Source organism: Abrus precatorius, unplaced genomic scaffold, assembly GCF_003935025.1.
Source record: "Abrus precatorius isolate BTA unplaced genomic scaffold, Abrus_2018 Scaffold8, whole genome shotgun sequence".
Classification (NCBI taxonomy): Eukaryota; Viridiplantae; Streptophyta; class Magnoliopsida; order Fabales; family Fabaceae; genus Abrus; species Abrus precatorius.
In genome coordinates, this window is record NW_020874428.1 from 34,831,074 (window position 1) to 34,857,412 (window position 26,339).

The window sequence follows — 26,339 nt, forward strand, 5'->3', positions numbered from 1 at the left end:
AGCAGACACTCTTTTAATTCTATTATAATGACCTATAAATCAACTTTCTGAGATTGCGAGTCCTATTCTGCATTCTTCAAAAGATTAATAAAGGATACTAAAATAAAATATAAAGTGGCTCATTGTTTAAGTTTCATTTATGCACTTTAAACTTAAAAGAAATTGCATTAACTCTTTCCTTAAGAAGATTTCAAAAGTAAAGTTTTATTATTAAAAAGTTATCATAAACTAAACCGTAAACCAAATTGAGCCTAAGACGTACGTTTCAGACTCATCATTCCATTTCCTTGAAAGAAAAGGACTCTAGAACCTCTTTCACCAACAAAATAATTAAACCTCTATAGCCAGTTAATAGATCTGAATTAAAGAAATCGCAGAAACCATGGAAAGCTAATTCAGTCGAACTCTTACTCAAACGAATGGCACATATTGTGAGCCGTAAATGAGTACAATTCCGTCTCGTACTAATTTGTTTGCTATGTATATTCTTGCTGAAAATATTTAATCTCTCCTCAATTTTAAATTTTGGATATATAACACCAATCCTTATTTTTCTTACTTTATAACCAATACTAAACAAACTTCATTTTAGATTAGGGTTATTTATGAAGATATTGTTCACGACACATAAGCTCTATGTATCATTAATTCTTCTTCTGGCTTTAGTCGCGCAAACTTATAGGATGATTACAAAATTTACCATCCCAAGCAAAAAAATTCAAAAATAGAATGGAAGAGGAACGAACACAAACACACTCACAGAGGTAAAAGAAAAGGATTGTTTCATGACGCGTCCATTAGAATAATCCAAGCCACTACTTGACAATTTTTCAAAGTCACATCTTTCACTTCTTGATTCCCACAAGCATGTATTTTTCCAGTTTTCCACACTCTTTTGTGGTTATTTGCATTTATTAATTAGCCAGAGTTCCGTATTAGGTGTCAGTTTCTTAATCCAATACCCTACCACACCGGCACCCTTTACTCCCTATAGATTTACATTCCACAAAATATATCAGTATATATACTTGATCTTTAATTAAGTGTAGTTCCTACATATATATCACTGAAGCTCTTCGTGTCATTAAGCTTTATCAACGAACACGGCTTTCTCAAGGGTATATTTTTTTATACCGATACTTTAGATAGATATAACGAAGATAATATATGTCTCACGTGGTGAAAGATTCAATTTGACATCACCGAATCGCTTTAAAGATAATATACATTGGCTATAATATAGCTAAAATATTTTTCCTAAGCCTTCGATAATTTCTTTTCCTTTGTATTAACTTTTTAAGATTGTATTATATTTGATTTTCTAATATGATATTAGGGTGTGTTAAAATGTTTTACATCAGTTAAAAATATGATCAGAATATTTTCTAAAAACTTTAAATAATCTCTCTCTTTTAAATTAGCTTTTGAGTTAGGCCTGATTTTTGGAGCTTTTGTCATGACACCACCGTAACATTTGACACTGCATTTCTTCGAAGGTCTTTCAGATAAGTTTTCCTTGATGCTGTTTAGGTTCAAAACCAGTTTAACGTCCGAAAATCATTGCGTAATTAGAAATGTTGATAAGAAAGTATGATCGAAACTAAGCAAAGCAAAACATGTGTTTGTAGCAGCGAGTCATACAAAACCAATATTGCTGATATCAGTGATATGTAGGGAATCATTGCCAAGCTAGCCCACCTGAAGATTGGGCCTTGTGTATTACTCATTTAAAACTAGTGTCCCGCTATTCCATTATGATCATGATCATAGGCATATATAGCTAACCATCATCAAAACACTCATTCGCTCAGTGATACCACTTAAGGCTTCATAATTTTTTTAAAAAAATTTCATTGTGGATTTACATTAAACCCAAATTAATTACATTTATATTTTGAGCGGTGTTTAGGTGCACGATTCACAGCATGTACTTATTTGGGAAAGCTACAAAACTTCCGGGTAGGGCCTTACCGTACCTTAAATATATAAATTGTAAACGACTAGAGTTTAAATCTATAGTAGCAATTAAGTGTGCGTTTATATAAGTATTCCATTTCATATTATATTTAAATTTTGTAGAATTGATATTGTTCAAAGCAAAGTAATATTAGTCTTCTATAAATTAACGTATTAAGTAAAGATTAAAATTTTGTATGCCGATATAGGTTTATAAAAAAGTATTGGGATAGATTTTTGTCAATGATATTTTATTAGTAGGTGGTCTATAAATACTACAGTATGTTTTGTAAAAAGATTCTTTGACATTTTTTTAAGAGTATACATTTCATTAAAAAAAGAAAAGTAAGAAAAAAAAGAGAGAAAGAATAGATGTGATGGATGATATGATAAAAATAAAAAAGATTGAGTTAATCATCGAGTAAAATGAATACAAAAAAGGGAAATGTTATAAAGTGTTGTAGTTTATATCCAAACCTGGAAATGTGGAACCTCCCTACCCTCAAACTTTTCGTCAAAAAAAAGGGAAAGAAAATGCATGCAAAAAACTGAAACACACATTGGATGATTTGCCCTCATCATGAAATTGAAGGAGGATCGATGTTGAGCTCCGTGGGGGCCTGCCAAAGGCTCAATTATGCATGTCAATGACATCAGATCAGAGAGGGGGGGAAAAAGAAAGAAAAGTATGGCTATGAATTGAGAAGAAATTATTCAACTTTGGGACAGTAAATATGGAATTGAAGTGGTTTAAACCTAGTGGGGACATGGTTGGACTCAGCAGTCAGCTGGAGCTTGTCCTATTGTTTATCTGCATGGAACCAAATTCTGCACTTGAGCCTTATCGCAGACTAAAAGTAGGGAGAGTTCTTAGGCTTTTAGGGTTGCCACTGAGACTAAGACTGGGGACAAGCTAGCTAGGGTTGAATTTGAATTGAATGACCTTGTTTGCAGTGGCAGTATCCCACGGGTCACACTCTCACTCAGCCACTCCAACGGACGCTAGCTTTTCAGATTCGCTTTTCTCCATAATTCACATCTTTTTCTAAATTAAGTTCAAGTTTCAGGCAAATATATACGATCATGTAAAGGCCACATAAAATAATAATGGATCTTATAATTAATGTTTTCCGTATATATATATATGATGAGGGTGTATATTAGACCATAGTTTCTCTCTCCTATTTTCACTTATATAATTTGTTATATGTATAATATATTGTGGTAATTATTATTATTATTATATGATCATGGTGGTGATGATGATGGCATTATAATATGAAAAAGGATGATGACTCCGGTTGCTTGCACATGTATAAAGCAGAGACAGCCTTGAGCTATGTAAGGTCTATTCAACTACTCATCATATTTGGTACTGCTGTAAATGTTATAAGCAGAAGACAATTAGAGAGGCCCAAGCTACAGCAATACTATAATATGCATGGAAACTTAATGTTTGAACATGCTTGGCATATTAGATTTTAAATGAAGATGCTTAGTATTTCAAGTTGATGTTATAGTTCAGGCGGGCTCAGGGGGCAGAGAAATCATTCAGCAGGGGTACCATATGTATGCAATGTCCCTATTGTTATACTATTCATCTAATTCTCTTTCGTCACAAAGTTGTACCATCTCCCTTACTATAGCATGCCAAGGGGTCCATACTCCACAACACATCTAATTGGTTCATCTTAGATCTGCAGAGATGCCACATATATACAGATGAGGCAAAGTCAGATATACGATAATATCCTCACAACTTGGAATCTACTATGGTCACTAGTGGAAATAGAGTTCATATATTGCAAGACAAAACTTTTTTTTTATTTGACGAAGCTAAAACTGTTTTGTTCTTTTTAATCATAGTTCCTCCGTTTTGATGGAATATATAGCTAGCTTCACAAATTCTGATACACTAGCTAGGGCCACAGCTATTCATAAAGGCTCATAGGACCCAATATTATGGATAAAATTGTCATTTCATTAAATTTCTTATTAATCACTTTTTTTTTGTGCTGGTTTGGATGTGCATCTAAACTGTGTTTTCCAATTTTTTTTTCTTAAAGAAGCAAAGCTTATATATGTCTGGATATAATTATTAAAAAATTCAGATTTATTTATGTTTTTGGTTCTTAAAATTAAATATATTATTTTTTATTTGTAATTTCTATTTATTTTTTATCATAATGTTTAATGAAAATAATTTTAGTTTCCTAATAAACTCCTAATGTAGATTATAAGCAAATAATTTTAAAGATTAACAATAATGATGATAAATAAAACAAAAAACCAATTTATAAGAATTTAAAATATATTTAAACTTTTTAAAATGTTTGAACATATTTTAAAATAAAAAAAATAACTTAGATATATTTTATATTTTTAGAATATTTTGATTGAAGTTCCTCCAAAAATGTTTCTTGCTTTTGTTCCTAATTTTTTAAAATTCAACACTTGGAGTGTTTAATGATGATGTGGTTCTAAAAAAATCAACATGAAATTAACACGTTTGTAGTTAGCCATGCTATTATTTGAAAAAATATGGTGTGTATTTCTTTATTCATATATGTGGGTGAGGGAGGAAAAAGTGCATTCAAACGGGTATATGTCTATGTATAAATAGTTTCTTTTTAATGCACTTTAACTTTCTCTCTGTATTGCAACCATCAAATTTCAGATTAGAGAAATATTACACCTTAATATCAAAGGACTAAGCGTGAGATGTAATTACATATCTCTATAACAGTCTGATTGATTAATTCTGGCATGCATTATATTAAATAATAAAAATATTTAAGTATAATTATTCAAATAATTTTTATGTTATGACAATATAATTACCATTTAAAGTTGTCATAAATTATAATAAAATACATATATGTCTATGATAAATAATAAAATTATTATCGTGATTATTTTTAAGTACAATTATAATTTAATTTCTATTTCCCTTAGAAGTTAAGTCTGGTTGTATAATCTGAAATTAGATAGACAGCTCTACCATTGATGACGGGACCTTGATCTCCTGGAGTTGTAACATTAGGTTTATGCTCTTCCTAATATAACCTCGTGCGAATCTCTCTCCAATTGCAGTCCATGATTTGCTAACCAATCAGCACAAACATTCTCCTATCAAAATGTATGATGCAAATATTATTAAATTAAAAGATCATTTGTAATAATTCAAATATTTCGATAACTAAATAAAAAGAAGAATAATGAAAGCAAATATTGTATATACTTATTATTATTATTATTATTAATGTTTTATTAACTTCAACCCTTAAGGCTCAAAATAAATAATCAATAATAGTAAAATTTTATTAAAAAATATTTATTGTATTTTTATAACTTTAATATAATAATTATGTATTTTTTCATAATTTTTTTTTTATCTATAGGTACTTAAACTCATTTTTTAAGGGTTAAAGTTAACAAAACTTTTTTTATTATTATTGTTGTGTTTTAATGTGTGTCAAAGACATTCAATATTATTAATATATTAAATTTTATAATTTTTTATAAAATGATTATATACATATTTATTATATATTCTTGAATATACATTAAAAAAACCATTTATTATATCAGTAATTTGACCGTTTACTAAACCATCTATTTTATTTCTCTCTACCTAATAAAAGAGTGCATCGCCTAATGTAAAATAAAATACATTAAAATTAGAGGTTTGCACTATAATATAACATCATAGAGACAGTCGTTTAACATCTAAATAAAACTACCCTCTAGCATTCAGGAAATGTTTCAAACTCTGTATGAAGACAAGTGAATGTAGAATTAAGATCACGAAAATTTGTCTGATTTATTGAAATGGGTATTTTCAATACTTAATTTATAACTCATGACATGATTTCAATTGTAATTACTGATTAGTTAACCAAAAATATTAATACTTGGTATGTATTATGATATTTTAGTTAGGTTGCTAATCGGGATACACGATTGTTTAAGGGTTCGAAATTTCCATTCCTATTGTCAAATGCATGTTTCGATTCATTACAAAAGTGGGATTTAGATTTACAATTTAAACTTCATGTTTGGGATATATTAAAAATGAAATAAATTAATTTATACTATAAATTTATTTTACTTGAAATATGCTTAGATAACTTAATTAGGTTGGGAATTTTAATTTAAACAATTGAAACTGAAATGAAAAAAAAAAAAAAACAAACTCAGATCTAATCAAATTTTCGTATTTCTTTTTAGTACACAATTAAATATTTTTTAAAACAACTACGTTGACTAAATCAACATAATACAATATTATTATTATTATTATTATTATTATTATTATTATTATATGACTATTATGTGTTAATAACTAAGTCAACTAAATCAACATAATAAAATACGAAGCTTGAATTTTAAATTTTGAATTCAAACTAAATTTAATGTTTCTAATCTGATTCAATGTAAGCTTAAAATAAAAAATGTTTAACATTGTCCTTCAATATTAATTTGCAAGTTCAAATTAAATTTAAATTTTGTTTTCTGACTAAAAGTTAGTACTTGCAATAGTCAATCTAAATGCAATAGATACACAGGTTGAGTTAATTAGTATAAGAGCAATTTCTGTCCAAAACATATTGTTGAAACAAGACTGGACAAACTCGACATATTTATTGCCAATAGAAAATTTAGATCATTGATAAATTTATTTTTTATTTTTGGTGCGTGTGTTAAAAAATGGGAGATGGGGTCCTATGGTGTATCTCATGGAAGTGGGGAGAGAGAGAGAGAGAGAGAGAATTGTGACAAGGACTTAGCAAATACGTGAGAAAGTGGGAATGGGGAAAAAAGCAAAAGAGAAAGAGCGAAAGAGTGAGCGCACGAAATTTGTAGTAAAGGGACTGCAAAATAAGATGTGATTTTGGAAGTAAAGGGCGTGAATGAATGAATGAATCTGTGCGAAGTGGATCCACTCCCAAGCGTGTGCCAGCAGACTGACCAATGCTGAGAGAGACACTGAAGCCTGAATGAAAGGAGTACAAACGCCAGCACTGGGGAGCACAGAACCAGAACCAGAACCAGAACCAGAGAGAGAGAGAGACATAGGGAATTAGGTATAGGGATAGATAGGGAATTTAATTATATTATATAAGCAACTATTTTAATCTGACAATTATTTTTTAATAATTTAAAAATTTATATAAACAATAAAAGATAAAAAATATTTAATATTTACTATTTTCCTAATCGTGTTATAAGGAAAAAAGATTATTTAGCAGATACATTTAATAAAAACGATGGTAATTGTTATTAGTATTGCGATAATTGAATTGAAAGAAGGGCCCAGGCGAGCTATCTTCCAAAGGAAGACTGGGGAGAGGGGCATGGGTGATGGGTGATGGGCATGGCAGTCCTTTCGATAATATGAAAATCAGACTCACTGTCAATTTATTTATGCTTGACAAGTCAGGTGCACGAGCAGCCGGGGCATCTAATCATATGTAGTGGTACGGATCCCTACCATCGTATCAATATCAATTTATATATTAACTCTCCCATTTCATATTCTCACCCTAGTCAAACTTCCACCATTTCTACATTGACTTTCTTTTTTTCCTGTTAAAACTCATTCACTTTAATTAGTTTGTTTCTCATTTTAAAAGAGTTTTCAAAGTCTTAATAGAACATATATGTAAAGATTATATCTTTAAAATACAATCCCTCATTTTTTTAAATAATTTTCAAAGTCCTAATAGAACATATATTATGAATAACTATATTATTTATTCACATAATCACTTATAAATTTAATACATCAGTACTGTCGATACCTATGTTCAAGTGTTGTATGCATTCCGAGAATTTATTATTTAAGTATATTCTATCAACTTCAAAAAATATTCAAGAATTATAGTAACTTAATTAAAATTTTGTCATAAACAATAATAACATTAAAATTAAAGGAAAGCCTATAAAAAATTTACTTTTATATGAAAACAAATTAATAAGAATGCTACAGTTACTTGTATTGTCAATTATTTGCTTGAATGTTTCTTTTACACGATCGATCAAATGGTAATTAGAGTAGTTATAAGATGCCCCGAGCTTCTCTACGTGCGTCCATAAAAACATGAAAATTTTAATATTCGGAAAAATAACATTAATGAATACAACGGAATTATAATAACCACGTGTTTAAAAAAATTGTGCTAGAGACGGAGCTTCTAAAACACATACATATATTATTGATACCCAAAACAACAACAACAAAGGTTCAAAGAAATTAAAGAGAATAAATATGTTAAAAAAATCATTAATTATTTTAAACACACTTATTTATAATTATTTTTTAAATTAAAAAAATGAAAAATAATAGATATATTGAATGATATGTTTAAAAAAGTATATAGCTAATGTTGTAAAAAAAAAAAGATAGAAAAAAAAAATGAAGTAATATCACGTGGGGTGGAACAGGTTGGTGACGTGGGAGAGCTAATCTAGAAGTGAGTAGAGCAAAAACAGTGGGGCTGAGGGAGCGCGTGGTGAATGGTGATGGGAGTGGGACCATGCTAAGGAGCGTGCAAGCAGGAGCATGTGATCATTTCCCAAAGGGAAAGAGGAATAAAGGTGTACGTTAGAACGGGACGGGGGTGATAGAGAGAGATGAAGAGGTGGGATTGTCTGTTTCCGTATCAAGTCGCCCTCATGGGGTCACTCACTGCCTCACCTTAACAGCCTGTTCTACTTCCTCTCCACATGCATCAACGTAACTCTCTTTCTTTCCCTCTTTTTAAAAATATAAAATTATCTATTCTTTTTATTTAATAAAATTTGATTAAACAAAAACTATTATAGGGTGATTGCATTGGTGTAATCACAGTTGTGGGCACCACTTGAAAGGTTAGATTGAGGACACAAGTCCTACAGAAATGGAGCATAAGGAGAACAGTAGTAATATAGCCACGAAAACATGTGTTATTGGGCTCCTACTTCAACCCCTGCAGGGACTTCCTCCCATACTTTTCTGTGATACTGAACGAATATATAGGAATGGTGGACCAACCTTTCTTTCTTCTTTCATTTTCACTTCTTTCTGGCTCCAATCACTAGTCTTTCCAAAAATGAAATTCCCTGCTAAAAACTTTCAACACTTTTGCTTTCTCTCATATTATAAATATATAACTTTATATCTACTTCCCTTCATTTTCTTTTGGTTTTAATAATTCCGTACGTCCAAAAAAGTGGATAGTGACACTAATAACTAAACACTTTTTTTATCCCAATATATGTATCACTTTTTTCCTTTTAATTCTAATTACTCACATTTATTTATTTTTAATTTATTAATTGTTTACATTAAGACTTTTATATCAACATTCTATTAAACTCGGTCGAACAATACTGCTTTCAATGGGAGAACTTGTGGTCTAAAACAAATTCTACTTTACTAATTAACAAAGATATAATACAAGTATAATATATCATTAATTTATATAAATTAATAAATAAATTATATGCACAACTTAAATTAAAATATGTATAACACGTAACTAAAATATTTTTATTTAATTTATATTATATTTCTTCTACATTTTTATTAAGTATTAAATAAAATTTTAGAGTGATAAACTTAATTTAAATAATTAAAAATCTATGACAATTAAAATTACACATAAACCAAACAAAGAATAAAGATTATTAGGCATAAACTAAAACCTCTCATCCAAGTTATTTTCGTGCCAATCATATGGATTAAATTTAGTGAGCATAGGTGTCAGGTCTTAGGCACCAAGAGAGAAACAAAGAAGAGCATAAGCTAACTATAATTGAAAATGATGATTGATAACTGAAGACTGAAGATTTCTCTCTACTCTGAATGTTAATTATTTTTGGTTCAATTCCACTCTAAAGATATTAAACACCAGAGATGGGTGATCTGTGATCACTCCTTTTGTTTTTATTTTTTCTGGTCCACGGGGTGATCGCTCGTTGTCTCCTGCAAAGTGCAATTAAATGGGCCGAGTAGAATTAGGGTGTATTGGGCTTTGTAAAAGCTTAATTTCAAATATCACACTTCAAACCAATAAGTGATAAGAAAAATAGTTAGTGATCCATGTCTATATTTTCAGGACTCCTTAATTCCTGGCCCGGTTAGATGCTAGATAGATTCATTTTAGAAAAATCTAATCCATGTCTATACTGAATCATAAATTTTATAAGATTTTTATCAAGCTTAAAATTTATAATTCTTGACACTCGTAACTATTTTTATATTTTTATTACAATTTTATTTTTATATTTAATAAATTGTAAATAGAATAAATTAAAATTACTAATAAAACAGCATAAAAAATGTACAAATATTATGTGCTATTATGTACCAATATATATTACGTGCGATTGCACACAAAATTGCAACACAAATCAAGGCGTAAATATTCGAAGTAGGAGCAGCTATTTGGGTCTAACAAAAGGACGAGTTCAATGTAAAAACGGCCCAAAGTTAAGTTCTGGATGGAACCTTCCAAAAAAGTTCTGGTCATGCAAAAAAATAAAATAAAAAAAGAGAATAATGACAAAAGTATAGAAAACAACATTATTTTATTTTGCATGATTGAGAAAATAACTATATTTTTTGTATAATGAATTTAAAATTTATTGGTACGTTTATATATATAATAATTGAGAGTGGACTCTATTTTCTCTCTATAAATATCTTCAATCGTATTGGCAACATATTTGCTGAAGAAAAATAGAGATGCTTGGATTCAAATCCTTGTGCATGTGACATGTGATGATGAGAATTATTTTCATTTTAAGAACATAAAAACTTTAAATATTTATAATCATTTTTTTTCTTACATCTTATTTTTATTAATTTATCTTTATATAAAATCCGGTATCATGTTTTTTATTTACTCTTTAATCCTTTTCTCTCTTCTCATTTCTATCATCACCCTTCAAGAATCCTCTGAGAGTGGGTTACTTTACACCTTGCGTATTTTTCACTGGGAGAGAAGGAAGATGCTTTTGACCCAGTGTGTCTACGTGCAGACAGATATAATAATAATAATAATAAATTGAAGACAAAATGTTGAAAAATGAAAGAGAATTAATTGAGTAAAGTTATCATTTTTTTTGGAATATTAATTTAAAATGTAGAGTTTAATAATTTTATAAGTATAAATAATTTTCCATTTAGTTGTTTTTACTAATTTTGATATTTATAAATTTTTTACAAATAGTCCGATTATCATTTTGAAGAAGACATGATGTATATCCAAGTCATGTTACGTTCAATATCGTCTTCACGTAAAAATTGATGTGATATATATATATATATATATATATATATATATATATATATATACACTAATAATAAAACTATTTTATGATTTAAAAATAATTAAGATTAAAATTAATAAAAAAATAAAAATTATATTTATTATCTTTACAAGTTTGATTTTTCAGGTTTGGGGTTCGAATTTTGTGGATGAAAAAAAATATTAAAAATTTTAGTTTTATTATATTGCGAATATATCTAGCATAATGATCTTTTTTAGATTTTATTTAAGAGTTTGGAAGTGAAAAAAAGACAAAGATTTGAAAAAAGAAAGATGAAAAAGGGGAAGAAAAGAGAAGGTTAAACATCACTCTTATTTCAATGTTTAATATTAGAAGGAGGATAAGAGGAAGTTTAATTATATAAATAAATTTAAAATTAATATTTTTATTTTTCAAATTATTTTTAAAAAAATTAAAATTTTATTTGTAAACTAGCATAAAAGAATGGAAGAGAAAAAAATTCCTAAAATAGAAGAATTCAAAAAATAAGTTTTTAGAAGATTTAGAAAAACTCTCAAAATTTTTTCCTTCTAATTAAACAACTCTCAAACAAAATTAAACTCTTCTGACCCTTTTTCTTTCATTTCCTCCCCTCTTACATCTAACTTTCAAAAATAACATTAACAGAACTTATGATATAAAGTAAAGCTCTATTTTGTAAAATCAGTTATAAAATTAACTAAATTGTGTTAAAAAATTAAAAAACAAGGGTTGGATTTATTTTGTGTAGATTATTTTAAAATAATAAATAAATAGATGAGAATATTAATAATTTTTTTCTAACAAGTTAATTGTTATTTAAAACTACTTTTTAAGAAAGTTACAGTTTTTGTATAAAACAATTTTATTAGTTTCAATAAAAAATTTATAAACTCCTAAATAAATTATAAACTGTGTTGGGAAATACAAGTTTTCTGTGGTTCTACTGTCTTTTCTCTCACCATGAGTGACGTGGATATTGCTTTTATTTTTGTTAAGATTGGGCTCTGTTTTTCAAAAAATATATAGAGTAGGTGTCTTTGTGAGTGTGTGCACACACTAATTCCATAAGATATTTTCAGTTAAGATATCCTTCCTTTATTTCCTCTCAGTTTTCTTGTTACCCGTCTAGGCTCCCTTGTATGGTAAGACCACCCATTATTATTAAAGTTCTTCAGTCCTATCATATGGCATATGGGACAAGGATATCTTCACCTTTGGGTAAGGTAGTGAATCGAATTCCTTAATTAGGTGATTATCTTAAAATCTCAATCTTATGACAAATTAATATATATATATATATATATATATATATATATATATATTAAGAATTCAAAAATACTTTTTCTATATCTAGCTAGTTTCGTCAGAATACAGATATTTTCAAATCATTGATTATGTTTCGGTCATGTTAGAATATATGCGAACAAATCAATTAAAATTCAGACTTATGCTTAATTTTCTCTGATCTAAAAGACATTAGGATACCCATAATTCAGAAATATTAAAATGCAAAAAGTAAATGTTGGACAAAGTGGTCTGTGTTGTGGAACCATGATTGGAGTATGTGGGGAAGTAGAAAGAGCAACAAATCGATTCTATTATTCCAGCACATGATATTGGATGTGCCAAAGTAGACATCATTCCTCACACGAGAGAGCACTTGTGGCAACTGTTTCTGCCATTCCCTCATCTTATTACTCTCACCACTGAATGGATAGCTTAATGGAAAAGCAAAAAGGCCATAACATAAGCTTGTCATTTGTAAAAAATATCACATTCACTTGCCTTTCTTTCTGTGATGTTATGACGTCGCTAAATATTTGTGTCCTTCAAATGTTGGATATTACCTTTCACGCGGTTTGTGGGATCAAAAAGAGCACCACCACCAAACCCGCGTAACTTCCTTTACACTTGCAACTTTATTTTTTTAAAGCAAATCCATGGCAGAAATTATATATATCCTTCACTTTACTCCTTTATTTTAAAATATCATACATAATTAATTTTATAAAATGTTCAATTGAGTCTTTCTTAATCATATCTTTTATTGTAAGAACAATTAAAGTGAATAACAACAAGGCCAAACGTTAGTCTTATAAAATCGTGATTAAAATAAAAGACACACAAATACAATTTTAAGGAGTAACATGAGACTTCATTTTTTTTTTCTCCTACACGACAAAAAACATACAAAAGCAGACAAAGTGTGTAGTACAATCTTGGCTACTATGTTCTAATAACCAGTTACTTGCTTCTTTTCCTCGTCCTCTTCTTCCTTATCCCTACCCTTTTGGTTGTTTTGTAACATCTATCTAGTTCGACCAAAACATGGTTCTAGCTACACTGTTGGTAGCTGTGTTGTTCATCGCGGGCCTTATAAACGTCTTCTTTTACGTACCCACCAACAAGATTCGTGCGTGGCTTCAAATTTTCTTCCCCAACAACGCTTGCAAACCCAACATCACTACTACTTCATCTTCACCAAAGACCAAGGTGGAGAGGGGTACCTACAGAAAAGATGAGCTGAGAAAGGTGTTTTCCACTTTTGACAAGAACGGCGATGGATTTGTAACAATGCTAGAGCTGAGGGAATCACTGAGGAACATAAGAATCTTGATGACAGATAAAGAGATTGATGATATTGTTATCAAGTTTGATTCCAATGGAGATGGGTTGCTTGATTTTGAAGAGTTTTGCTTGTTGATTGGTGAGTGTATGGGTGGCCAAATGGGTGAGGAGAAAGAGGGTGATATTGGTAAGGAAGGTGAAGATGAGGTTAATTTAAAAGAGGCTTTTGATGTGTTTGATAAAGACAATGATGGGCTTATATCAGTGGAGGAGCTAGCTTTGGTGCTTACTTCATTGGGATTAAGAGAAGGGAAGAGGATTGAAGAGTGCAAAGAGATGATTAAGAAGGTTGATATGGATGGAGATGGTATGGTCAATTTTAACGAGTTCAAGAGAATGATGATGAACGGAGGAAAGCTTGTCTTTGCCGCATAGTCCAGTTCTTCTAATTAATCTTTCCAATATTCCTCTCTTTCTTCAATCTAGATCCACCATCATAACTCCAAGATAATACCCAAAATTAAACACTCACCATTGAAACTGTGTGTATGTATATATATATATATATCGTCTTCTTATAAATGTATTGGAGATCACTGGCATTTCGTAGAGATACGTGAAATATTGAAGTAGTGCTTTGATTTATTAAGTGCGAATTCTTGATTAATTTTCCAGGTTTTATTACCTATGGCTATCGCTATGACCACTATTGTTAATCTTTCTTTCTTATTTATTTATTCCTTTTGCAAGTGATCTGTGTGGTTATATTGGTACTAATTGCCACAACCATTCAACCTGCAGTTGCGCATTGCAGTACAAAAGTGTTTTTAATAAATTTGTTTAAGAATTGAGGTTAACAAAACTTTAATATAAATCTTAATTATAGATGTATGCACTTTTTATAACAATGAGATGTTTCCCAGTCGCACATGCTACGAGGTTAATTTACACGAGAGCGACTCTTTTAAGCAAATATTTTGTTACATGTTTTTTAATATTTTTATATTATTCTGTAACGTAAATGTCAAATAAAATTATATACATTTATTATTTTAAAAATAAAAATATATATTTATAAATATAAAAATTACAAGAATTTAGAATTATTCTTTGAGCAAAGCTTATGCCATAAGATTCTGAATTCTAAAAAGGAAAAAGCTGGCTTCTAGAAACAAGATTTGCAACCATGTTGTCCTAATTTGAAATGATTTACACGATAGCTATATCCTGATTTAATTTAGCAGAATCATGTTATGCAATCCTTAGTTTCATCTTTCAAACAGGGCTGTTATTTTACTGAAATTTTTACCTAATAATGGTAGGCTCTTTTATTCTGATCTCCTCCGTGTGGTGCCTCGTAGTCGTAGGCTAAGGCCTGCTTTATTTATACTAAGAATTATTCTTTATATTATGTACATAATTAAAATTAATTTATATACATATTTTAATTGTGTTTAATAGTTCTGGGTTAGTTTTATCTGATTTTAAAACAAACATGTTCTAAACCTCAATTTGATGTTGGAGAATAGAAAAGTAAAGAGGTCTATAATATATCTCTACACATTTACTTTTAAAAAAATTATATGCATCACTTCTTTTGTTTAATATTTCTCTTTTTCTCCACTTATTTTTAGTATAAATTTTTGTAAAAATGAGCTTACTGTTCCACTGTAAAATTTATAATATTCGGTGTCGTAAATCAATTATTACATTATAAGAGTAAATATATAATTATGCATTTTATTATACCGAATTTAACCGCACTATAATTTACTTTGTCGTATAAAATACAATACAACTATTTGATTTATTTGTGATTTTTATACAGGTTAATAATTAATTTATAGCACTAAGGGTATTTTTAGAAAAAAATTACGGATAAACTAACTAAAAGTTAAAAATTGAAAGATAAAAAGTTTAAAAAACTAGCTAGTTGAATTGAAATTGTATAAAAACATCTATTAGACTATCTAATAAATAAGAAATGACAAATAAGTACATTATAACTAAATACACTATAATTTAATAATTATAGTTTTAAAAAACTATAATTTTTATATTTTGATTTATTTAAAGCCATTTATCATTTTTAAATTAGCATAATATGTTTTTAAATTCAATTTTATTTTTAAACATTTATTATAAAAAATTTAATAACTTTGTTAAATTCTTTTTACGATATTAACAATTTATTATTTTCTAAAATAATGAATGTTGTGATATTTATTTATTTTTATTATTTGTAACATACTTTCTTTCTTTTCATTGTAACAAGAATAAAAAATAAAAAAAGAAAGTTAAGAAATTGAATAGATAAAAAAATTACTAAAAAATTATGTAAAAAAATGATGTTCACTTTTGGCATCGGCAAGTAGTTGAAAAAAAAAATATTAGTATAGTAATGTTAAAAGCATTTGTAACTACCCATTTAAATGCTTTATCAAATAATAATATTTTAATTAAAAAGTTTCATCTGGAAAAGTAAATTTTTAGTTAATTGAAATGTCTTACTAAATATAATTTAAATATTACATGATTTTTACTCAGGAAAGCTAAATCCTATAAAATAAAATAATAAAATTGTATGATAAATATTACTTAAGAAAAAGAACGGTACAATCTATGCATAAATTAAAAAGTAACACACCACATACTATGATAACTTATTTTACCTTTAGAAACATTGAGTTAAACAGTGTAATAATTTTTTACGCGTAATTTTTTCAATTATAAGCTACCATTTAAATAAAATAAATAAATTTTATGATGCTATATAAAATGAGAGATTATTATATATTTTTAAATTTATTTTAAAAAGATAAATATTTATTTAATTTTTAAAATATTAAAGAGATCACAATATTTAATTTAAAGAAGATAAACAATATTTTTTAGAAGTAAAGATGGCAATGAGTAAGGTATAGGTAGGATACTATGGTATTCATCTTCATACTTGCGTTTTAAAGAAATACCTTATTCAGTCCCATACTTCACGTGGATATGAACATTAATCTCCATATCAGTATTATTTGGATACTTACATATCCATCTTATACTCATTATCAGTTCTTGTTTGAGAAAAAATATTTAAAAAAATATATATTTATATAACTTCATATAAGTAGCATAATAATACAAAAATTCAATAATTAGTTATTGAATAAGGTACAAACATAAATAAAAAAATAAATATTCAAAGATCACAAATGATAAATGTATTTTAATACAATAATATTTTAAACTAAAATTCTTAGAAATAATAAACAAAACTAAACACATAAATTATTTGTCAACGATGATTCTATTTTATATAAGATTTGATCGATCAACAACATTATAGTAATAACAAAATAGATCTACATAGTGGGTGACCCTTTGTATGTGATCACTTGGTGACCTTTAGTAAATGACGTCTTATAGTTGTTAGATTTTAATGAGGCAAACACTAAAAATGAGGGTAGAGTTATGATAGAAAAATTCAAGTACTAAACGACAACAAAAAATGGATACATAAAATATTTGTTTAAACTTTTGAATTTGAAATTGTAAGAAACATAACAGATTTAATTAAAATAATATATATATATATATATATATTAATACTAGTATTTTTAACTCATGTATTATACGAAAGTATTTTGTTAAAAATAAAATTTTTTAATAAATTATTTTAATAAATTAAATATTTATAATGTATATAAATTTTAAAAGAAAAAATTTGAATAAAAGATAAATTGTTACAATAAAATTTATAATAAAAAATAGATGTGTGTGTAAAAAAAATATTTTTTTATCCAAAAAAAATTAACAAATAAGAATTAATAATATTTTTTATATTTTATATCTTTTTAAAAATTTCTTTTAACATAAATATTATCAATAAATATTACTGTAAAATTTTATTTTACATAGAAAAATATTATTTTAAATTAAAATATAAAAAAATTTAAATATTATCAATAAATAATAAATTTAAGGTAACAATAGATAATTGTAAAATTTATAAAATATTTGTAATATATTTATTATTTATCATTCAATTTATGATTTAAATATCAATATAATTTTATTAACAAAAATATTTTTATGAAAAATATTTTATATGTATGTCATATATAAATAATATTTTAAAAAAAAATTAATCTCATATTAATTGTATAATAATTAAATTTTATTAGTATAATTAAACGATATAAAATAGTAAATAAATTTTTCTATTAAAAATATAAACCAAAATAATTTTTTTGATTTACTTTATTATTAAATATATTTTTTATATTAATCTTAATATATATATATATATATATATATATATATTTGCAAGTATGGAGTGAAGTAGGTACTTAAATGCCTATACCTACACTCATTCTCATTAAAATTCACGAATATTTAATCGTACTCGTATAACAAATAAATATCCTATACATTATAGGTAAATTTTGCTATTAATCATCGAATATTTTATCCATTGACATCCTTATTTAGGAGTATCACATAAACCTTAAAAAAAAAATTGTAATAATTAATAAAAGAGTCATATGTGTATTTGAATAGGTTGAATGTAACTTTACACTCACATTGCATCAAAATTAAATTTTTGTTCTTTCCTAAAGGATCAATTGCAATACTCGCGTAGAAGGGGAGGAAATTCATGTTTGGGCATAATAAATTGAACAACTTTTAACTCTTCAAGGCACAGATTAGAACGATGCTTCCTCAATAAGTGTGGGTGGGGTTGTTTGTTTTTCCAGCTATTCAAAGTGCGTCTAGAAAAGCAAAAGTGTACAATGTATTAATAAAGAGTGCCGCTTGCTTTTTACATGCTCCATTATTATACTATTTTTTCTTTTAAAATTTTGATTTTCTCACTTATTTATCTCTTACATTTATTTTATATATATTTTTTCATTTTCTTTCTTTTACCCTTTAGTTTTATAGACATAAAACAAGACAAAAGGCTGTCAATTTAATCGACCTTGGTAGGCTTTTCTATCGTACTAAACAAGATTCCAATATATTTCAGCTTTATTCAACAACAAAAGTTGATAAATTAACAGAAAGTTGAAAGACTAGTTTTTAATGAGAATTTATCAAGTTAGTTTATTGAATTATAAATGTTTAAGATATTTAATTGTTGAAATAATAATAATTATAAAGTGACATAAACATTTATATAATTTTTTATTTTATAGACAAAAAGTATTTTAAAGAATATACTTTTGGTTAAAAGTTATCAACACATGCATCGCATTTTACCAACAAAACTCTGTTTCTCAACGCAGCTAAGCGTAGGATTTTATTGAATTTTTGTAATATCTTTGATAGAAAATATTGTTGGTATTATTATTCAAACATGTTTGATGATTTATATCAGGCTATTTTTTTTCACACACCTGACTTGCTTTTTTTTTTTTTTTTTTTTTACATAAAACAAATATATTTTGGTTTTTAAATATAACAAAATTATAAATTTGTCTCTATCATTTATCGAAACGAATTATACTATGAAGCTTAAATAGGAAATGATGTGTCATGTGTAGAAATTAAAATATATTTTTTAAATTTAAAAGATTTAAATATTTTTCTGTATAAGAATTTAAACAAAAAATAATATAAAGTACAAAGACTAAATTTAAAATTATTATAAATTTGATAAATGATAAGGATTGCTTCATAAATAGTTTTTAAAATATAATCATTATTTTTTATATCAACTCGTATATGATAAAATTTAAAACTCATAATTATTAAGCAAAATAGAATTGATAAAACTTATTACTTGAGTAAGTGATCCCTTCCCTTATTTCATATATAGATATATATATATATATATATATATATATATATATAAGAATTACATTTATAATTAAACCTTTGAATTATAATTATAATCATAATCATAATCATAATCGTCAACTATAATATCAACAAAGGAAACAAAATTTTAATGAACAAAATTTCAAAAATTATAATTAAAAAGCTAGCAAATTATATTTTGAATATATTTTTTCCACGTTATCATCAGCAATTGATTATTTTTATTACAAACAACTTCACATCTTTCTTGTAATTTTATTATAAAGATGATTTTTATAATCAAAATAAATTATCTTGAAATCATTTTTCACTTAACAAATTCAAACATAAAACTTGTTTGACATAATTAGTTATAGTCAATTATTGACATAATTTTTTCACAATTAATATAAACACGCAATTAGACCAGCCAAGCCATGAGCACACGGTCAACCCATCTTGCTCCTAGTCCAGCCGAACAAGCAAGCACAAACCACTCTTAATGATACCTCTAGTTTCTACGTTTCATGGTTACAATTTACGTGGTTTCAATACCTTACCTCGCATAATCAAAACATCATTCTTCCCTTACCCTTCACACCATCATTAAATAGTCAAAACCCACCATCATACACAAGGCAATTCAGCATGAAGCGGTAGCAAAAATTATAGATTCGCCAATCTCAAAAAAAAATTTGTATGGTCCCCAACTATATGGTATCGATTAATTATATTATGTTATTGTATATAAATTTTATAATTTATAAAAAAATTGACATGGAAATATATGAAGGACATCCCTTTTCTTTCAGCACAAACACAACGCATTGTGAGTAGCTAGAAGCTTGACAAAAACGGGTGGCGACAGAAAATGCCAGAAATACAGCTCGACAAACAAGCATCCAATGCAAAAATTACAATTAATAATATTAAAATAAACATGTATGCACAGTAATTCAAACATAAATTTGAACACACTCTCACATCAGTTACACGAGATCTGCCATATCGAAAATAAAGCAGGAGCGGAAGGTGTCTTTTAGGGCTGAAACAAAAAATACAAAAGGAACAATGATACAACTTACAGCATTTCTGGAACTCAATTTTTTTTTCCTATTTCTATTCATTACATCTTTCATTTTATCTCACACTTTTCTCTCTTCCTTCCTATCTCTCCTCTAAATTGTAAGAATTCATTGTATATATAGAATTAGGCATAAAAAAAAGATGGATCATACGGGTATCTATGTCATAAGGGTATGATGCCACATCCACGCATCATTAAATAGTATAAATCTTCACTATCCACCATTAACTAAAAGGTGGAGCACAAAAAAGGCTAGGACAACTGCGCATTCGGATGAACAAGCACATTCAGTTTCCGAAATCCATTGCGTTGTTTCTTCTTCATGAATACTTAAATTAAAGAAGCAGCAAGCTAGTTAACACTTGTTACAGGATGACTAAAAATTAGAAAACATCTGGGTGAAAACGCCCAGGGATTGAACTACTTTGTTCAGCCTGCTTTAGGTGCATTGTCAACGCATAATTGTTAACCTCTAAAGTTCTTAGCTGTTCCTGATACTGGGATACTAATTGTTTCAAATTCTTCAACTCCTGATTCCTCTCTTCATATTCTTTCTCACGTTCATGCTGAATACTAATAGCACGCTTCAGAATCTCATTTTCTTCAATAAGATATTCCACTTGTTCTTTCAGCATCGCATTTTCCTGAAGTATAATCAAACAATAAGTATACCATTGCCCTTGACAAAGACAGTGCAGAGAAACACACATTATGTATAATAATTAACCCGAAGTTTAAGCCGTCCATAATTGTATATATTCAGAAATCAATTAAATTTATATCGAAAATTATAACATTTGATAGTATCAATACATTGAATTATATTGAATTGAGTAAGTCTTAATAAAATCATACTACATTAGAAAAACCTATTTAACCTGGTGGAAGTTTTGCTCTGTTTCTGCACTTGCTCTGGCAGAAACAGATTTCTCCAACGCTTGTAGCACTCTGGAAGCTCGAGCTTTGGCATCATCCACGTTAGAAGCATTCATCATTTCGTTAACAAAAAGCTCTACCCATTCGGCACCATTTACAGGATAATCTTGTTCAGCCACTTGATCCTCAGCACCAACAACTTCGGCGTCGCATTTCGCTTCACCTAAAACAAAATAGCCATCAAAGCCCCAAAAAATCAGCAAGTATCATTAATTGCTAGTTATGTTACACGCATACCATTGCCTTGCGATTGAAGTAGGGGATTGAGAGAGAGAGCAGAATCAGAAGGAACAGAGGTTCCTAAGCGAAGGTGGTTTAAGCTAGTGATAGCGGAGTGGATGTCGTTATCGCATTGTTCTAAAACATTCTGGAGAAGGTGGTTATCCATGTCAGGGAAAAAGGCGGCGAGGTGAGGAAGGAGAGGAGAGGAACAACGGATCCTCTTGGGAGGAAGGTCTTGGAATAGGGATGATCTCTTCCCACAAACTATGATGGCAGACATGTTTCAATCTTCTGCTCACTCTGCGTTCGATCCTCCACCACCGCCACCTCCACCACCACCGATTCCAATACCCAACCAACAACCGTTCATGCAATCCACCACTGAATTCCACTTAATTCCTAAGATCTACTCTTGTCTTTTATTATGAATGTGCAAACCCTAGCAACACGGTGATGATGATGATGAAGAACAAGCGATAGGGTAAGGTGATCTATGCACTACGCTATTTCACACACCTGGCACCATCCTATTACACGCATTGGTTTAGCAGTGTTTTTTATTTTACAGAAAATGTGTAATAAGAGAACATAATGTAAAATAATTTAACATGATTTCTTAAATATTTTAAATTACTAAAAGAAATAAATATTAAATGTCTTTATTATGTGTTTATGATCATATATTAACAAACTCCTTAGTTTAGCGTCTCTTGATTTTTTTTATATCCTAATTACAATCCGAAATACCCTTTATTTCTTTCAAACTTCTAAATTGTCACTTCATTCTTAGCTTAACTTTTTTGGTTTTTGGGCTGTGCTTAAACCTTTTGTTTTTATTTTGTGGCTTATGACTAATTTTGTAGTGGATGAGGCTCCAGTGACGCTTTTGGAAGATAGCCCACTATTTGGCCCGAGAAAGAATAAGGGGAAAAAAATAGGACAATATTCTTTTTATTAAAAATATTTATGATGATCAAATTACATTACTTTTTACATGTTTCAAGTCCTATCAATCAAATTTTTAATCTAAAATATTTATTGCGTTTAATTTATCTTTAATAAATTATTATTTCTTTTTACTGACTTCTGAAAATAACTTGTCTTTGGAATGTGTCAAAATGAAATTGAAGTATTTTTTCAATATTTTTCTAAAACTTATCCAAACAACTTAAAATACAATACATATTATTATATGTATTTCACCCTATTTTTATCTTCATGTTGAATTCACCGTTAGTGTTAATATTGCCATTTCCTTACCAATGTGTCCCGCTATTTAATAAAATTAAATTGATTAATTCATATAACTAATACTTAAATTTAAAATCAAAGGATTTGTAAAACAAAAATAACAAAAATCATGAAATTTAAAATATTTCTCCTTAATTTTTTTCAAGTCTCGAGTTAAAAATTAATTTACAAGTTCTGGCGAAACTAAAATGTAATAATTTTCACAGTAAGAGTATGTGAAAATAATAGTCACTCATAGCGGGTACCTACAAAATTAGTTAACTAATTACATCTTTACGTTATTTACTAGCTACTAATTAACTCACTTAGTAGAGGAAAATTTTGAAGAACATTAATTTTGGTCCATTAGTTTGTTCTAGCACGGGAATCTTCATCTTCCCTCCCTGGCAAATCTTACTCCAGATATCGTTTTCCAATATAAACGGTTTAGATGACAAATAATAATTTAAAATATCACAAGAATAAGCTCATTTGAAAACTGTTGGTCGATCTAATTCACAGTAACTCTGAAGATGCCTTACTAATTTTTTTTCCCTTGGAGATACTTGTAGATTTATGCTCGTCTTTTTCTTAACATTATAAACATATAATAAAATGCTAGCAGCGTATGTGGCAAATTTTCTACTTTAAAAATTAACTAAAAAAATGCTTCTGCGATTCCACCTTGTAGAATTGATATATTACAGCTACACTTGAATTAGAAGGTTAGAAGTTGGTGCTGGTCCTGACTTTTTTCTATGTGGCATAGAAACAATGGCTAGAAAAGTTAACAAGCATGAAGCATCTGGATATAAATGACATATTCTTTTAAGATATCTTATCTATGTGCCTTTTACTACCAATGGCATCTCTTGCGTGCTGAGTCCTGACACTATTGGTTGGGTTGAATGCATGATGTTGATGCTTGACTGGACGCAAGTCACGTAACCATGTTACATCAAGTGGTTCACCGTTTTAGCAATAGTATTATATATAAGCAGACAATAAATTAGTCATTGTATTATACTTTATGTATTTGCAATAATAAGTATTGTTGGGATTTTTGGGCCCTAGATGATGTCCCAATAGCTGTGGAGTTGGCACTCAATCCAACTCGAAAGGTAAGGAACATTTATTGTGCGCTTAATTATATCTACAAAAATATAGTTCTGAGCAATTTTATTTTTTCTTTCATGCCAATTATTTGGCTTGCAAACTTTATCCCTCCAGCAACAGCCAACAACAGGAATTGTTGTTTGGCCATATGATGACCTTGAGTGCCTTACACTGGTCACTGTTCCAAAACCCCCCCTTCTTTCCTCATCCTGTGTGTGTCTCTTCTATGTGTTAGTGAGTAAATGGTGGGGTGGGGTCCAATGATAAGGACCCACAAACTTAGTGGGGGCAATTGGCATCACTCCTTTCCAACAAGGTTTGTCAAGTTGCAAGCACAGTGTAGAAAAAAAAAAGAATAGGATCTCAAATTGCTTTTCATCACCCCAAGCATCATAGAATACAATTTTGTTTATAGTTGGTTGATGAAATGACCTCTCACCAAGCAGCCTCTTCCCCCCTCTTCCCCACTCACTCTTTCCCTTCTCCCTTAAATGTACCCCTTAATGAGAAACTCACCTATTATAGACCCTTTGCTCATCCATGTAGGAATCTATCTCACCCCTATGTCTAGAGAGAGAAAGAGTGATGGGATTGCACTCAAATATGCTCTTGACCATCTTTCTATTAGTTTTGACCAAGCAATAATATGACTCTAAATTGTTTATTTAGTGTAACTTAATTGACGCCTAATTATAAGCTTTTGGTAATGGCTTACATATCCCACTCTTTTTGCGGATCTCTTGTGCCAAGATGCTGCTTACAACTAACATTAATCTCTCCACACATGAACAAGAGGAAAGTGAAAGCAATGTAGGCAAGTCCCCTATGTTCGTTCAGTAACCAATAAGTTGTTGTGTTGTATTGCAAGCCCCAATAATATGCCTATCCTTGTCTTTTATGGGCAAAAACTTCTATTTAGCTTGGATCGTTGAACTTTTGCCCTCGTATGTATAATTAGAAAATAATAATAACCATAATCTGTAAGCATCCTTCTAGAAACTACAACTAGTCCAATATAGCAATTGTGAAATCAACCCGTTGCTTGAGCTTTCTACTTATCACCAATCAATAGTCATGAATGGTGAAACTCCACAACAAATCTTTACGCTCTGATCAGCCACCCCATAACATTATTTTAAAATGCTCTATTTTTATTTCTTCTTTTATTTTATTTAATGCTAAAAGCTAGAGGTGCTCCTTGGATTAAATAAATACCACGGCTTGATATTCAAACTAAATTAATTAGTTCAATTCTCTTTTAAAAAAACAAATTAATTATAATCACTTTGGTTCTCAGTTTTGTTTTTTTAATTTGAAGCAACCGATCAACTTTTTTAGTTTTCGAACTTTTAAATTTATATATTTTACACTTTTGTATTTATATTTCTCATCTAAATTTATTTCTTTTTTCATCCATTGTAACCTTCTTATCCAATGCTATTATATCCTTTCTTTATGTTTACTTTTCAACTTCTTTATTTTATTTCTGGTAAAAGATATTAATGATTATCTATAGTTAATATTATAAAAAAATTACACATCAATTATAAATAATACAAATTTTTAAAATTGTTTTAAGTATTGTTTAAGACTAATAAATTATGGATAATCAATTTTAGTGTCTAGTAATATAAAGTTCAAAATCCTATATAAAAATGAAATACGTTAAAAAGAAAAGTTTAAGAATATAATAATTTTGCTATCATCTTAATTTGACAATTCATATCAAAATAATTAAAAAAACTTAAAACTTGAATAAACCCAATTAAATACAATTAATGGTATATTTAAATTTACATTTAAATATTACATAAATCACGTTTGTTTTAATATTATTAATTGTAAATTTTGACGTTATGTTCATATTTATAAACCTTATTCCAACGTTAATTCAAACACATTTAAAATAAATCAAACAAATCCATAACTACGCTCACTGAAAACATCAGATGGTGTGGTGGGGGATGATGCTATCTTCATGTTTCTTATATTTCTTATACATTTTTTGAATTATTGCTTTTATTGTACCGTCAAACACAATAACATCAAACCTATAAAAAAAACATATTATTCTTTCGCAAGATACAGTTTCAATACATTGTCCAAACTCTAAACGGTATGATTATGT

At 28.4% G+C, this 26,339-nt stretch overlaps 2 protein-coding genes across 3 annotated transcripts; one reads left to right on the plus strand and one right to left on the minus strand.

Moving 5' to 3' along the window:
• The first annotated feature begins 13,389 nt into the window (after window positions 1-13,389).
• Window positions 13,390-14,783, plus strand: LOC113847638 (calmodulin-like protein 7). The gene has a single exon (XM_027476863.1). The coding sequence runs from the start codon at window positions 13,585-13,587 to the stop codon at window positions 14,257-14,259; it is 675 nt and encodes a 224-aa protein (XP_027332664.1). The 5' UTR covers window positions 13,390-13,584; the 3' UTR covers window positions 14,260-14,783.
• Window positions 14,784-20,378: 5,595 nt separating this feature from the next.
• On the minus strand, window positions 20,379-22,442 carry LOC113848013. Of its 2 annotated transcripts, none has more exons than XM_027477361.1 (3): window positions 21,881-22,442; window positions 21,586-21,806; window positions 20,379-21,351 (listed from the first exon to the last, which is right to left on the minus strand). In XM_027477361.1, the coding sequence occupies exons 1-3, from the start codon at window positions 22,143-22,145 to the stop codon at window positions 21,091-21,093; spliced, it is 747 nt and encodes a 248-aa protein (XP_027333162.1). In that variant the 5' UTR covers window positions 22,146-22,442; the 3' UTR covers window positions 20,379-21,090. The 2 variants fall into 2 exon arrangements, with proteins under 2 accessions (XP_027333162.1, XP_027333163.1); XM_027477362.1 differs by having other exon boundaries at window positions 20,629-21,351; window positions 21,586-21,782; window positions 21,881-22,351.
• Window positions 22,443-26,339: the final 3,897 nt, after the last annotated feature.

Coding starts and splice junctions, on each gene's coding strand:
- LOC113847638 (XM_027476863.1), top strand. CDS start 13,585: ATGGTTCTAGCTACACTGTTGGTAGCTGTGTTGTTCATCGCGGGCCTT.
- LOC113848013 (XM_027477361.1), bottom strand. CDS start 22,145: ATGTCTGCCATCATAGTTTGTGGGAAGAGATCATCCCTATTCCAAGAC. Junction 21,807..21,880: donor ACTTCAATCGCAAGGCAATG/GTATGCGTGTAA, acceptor ATTTTGTTTTAG/GTGAAGCGAAATGCGACGCC. Junction 21,352..21,585: donor CAGAGCAAAACTTCCACCAG/GTTAAATAGGTT, acceptor ATTATACTTCAG/GAAAATGCGATGCTGAAAGA.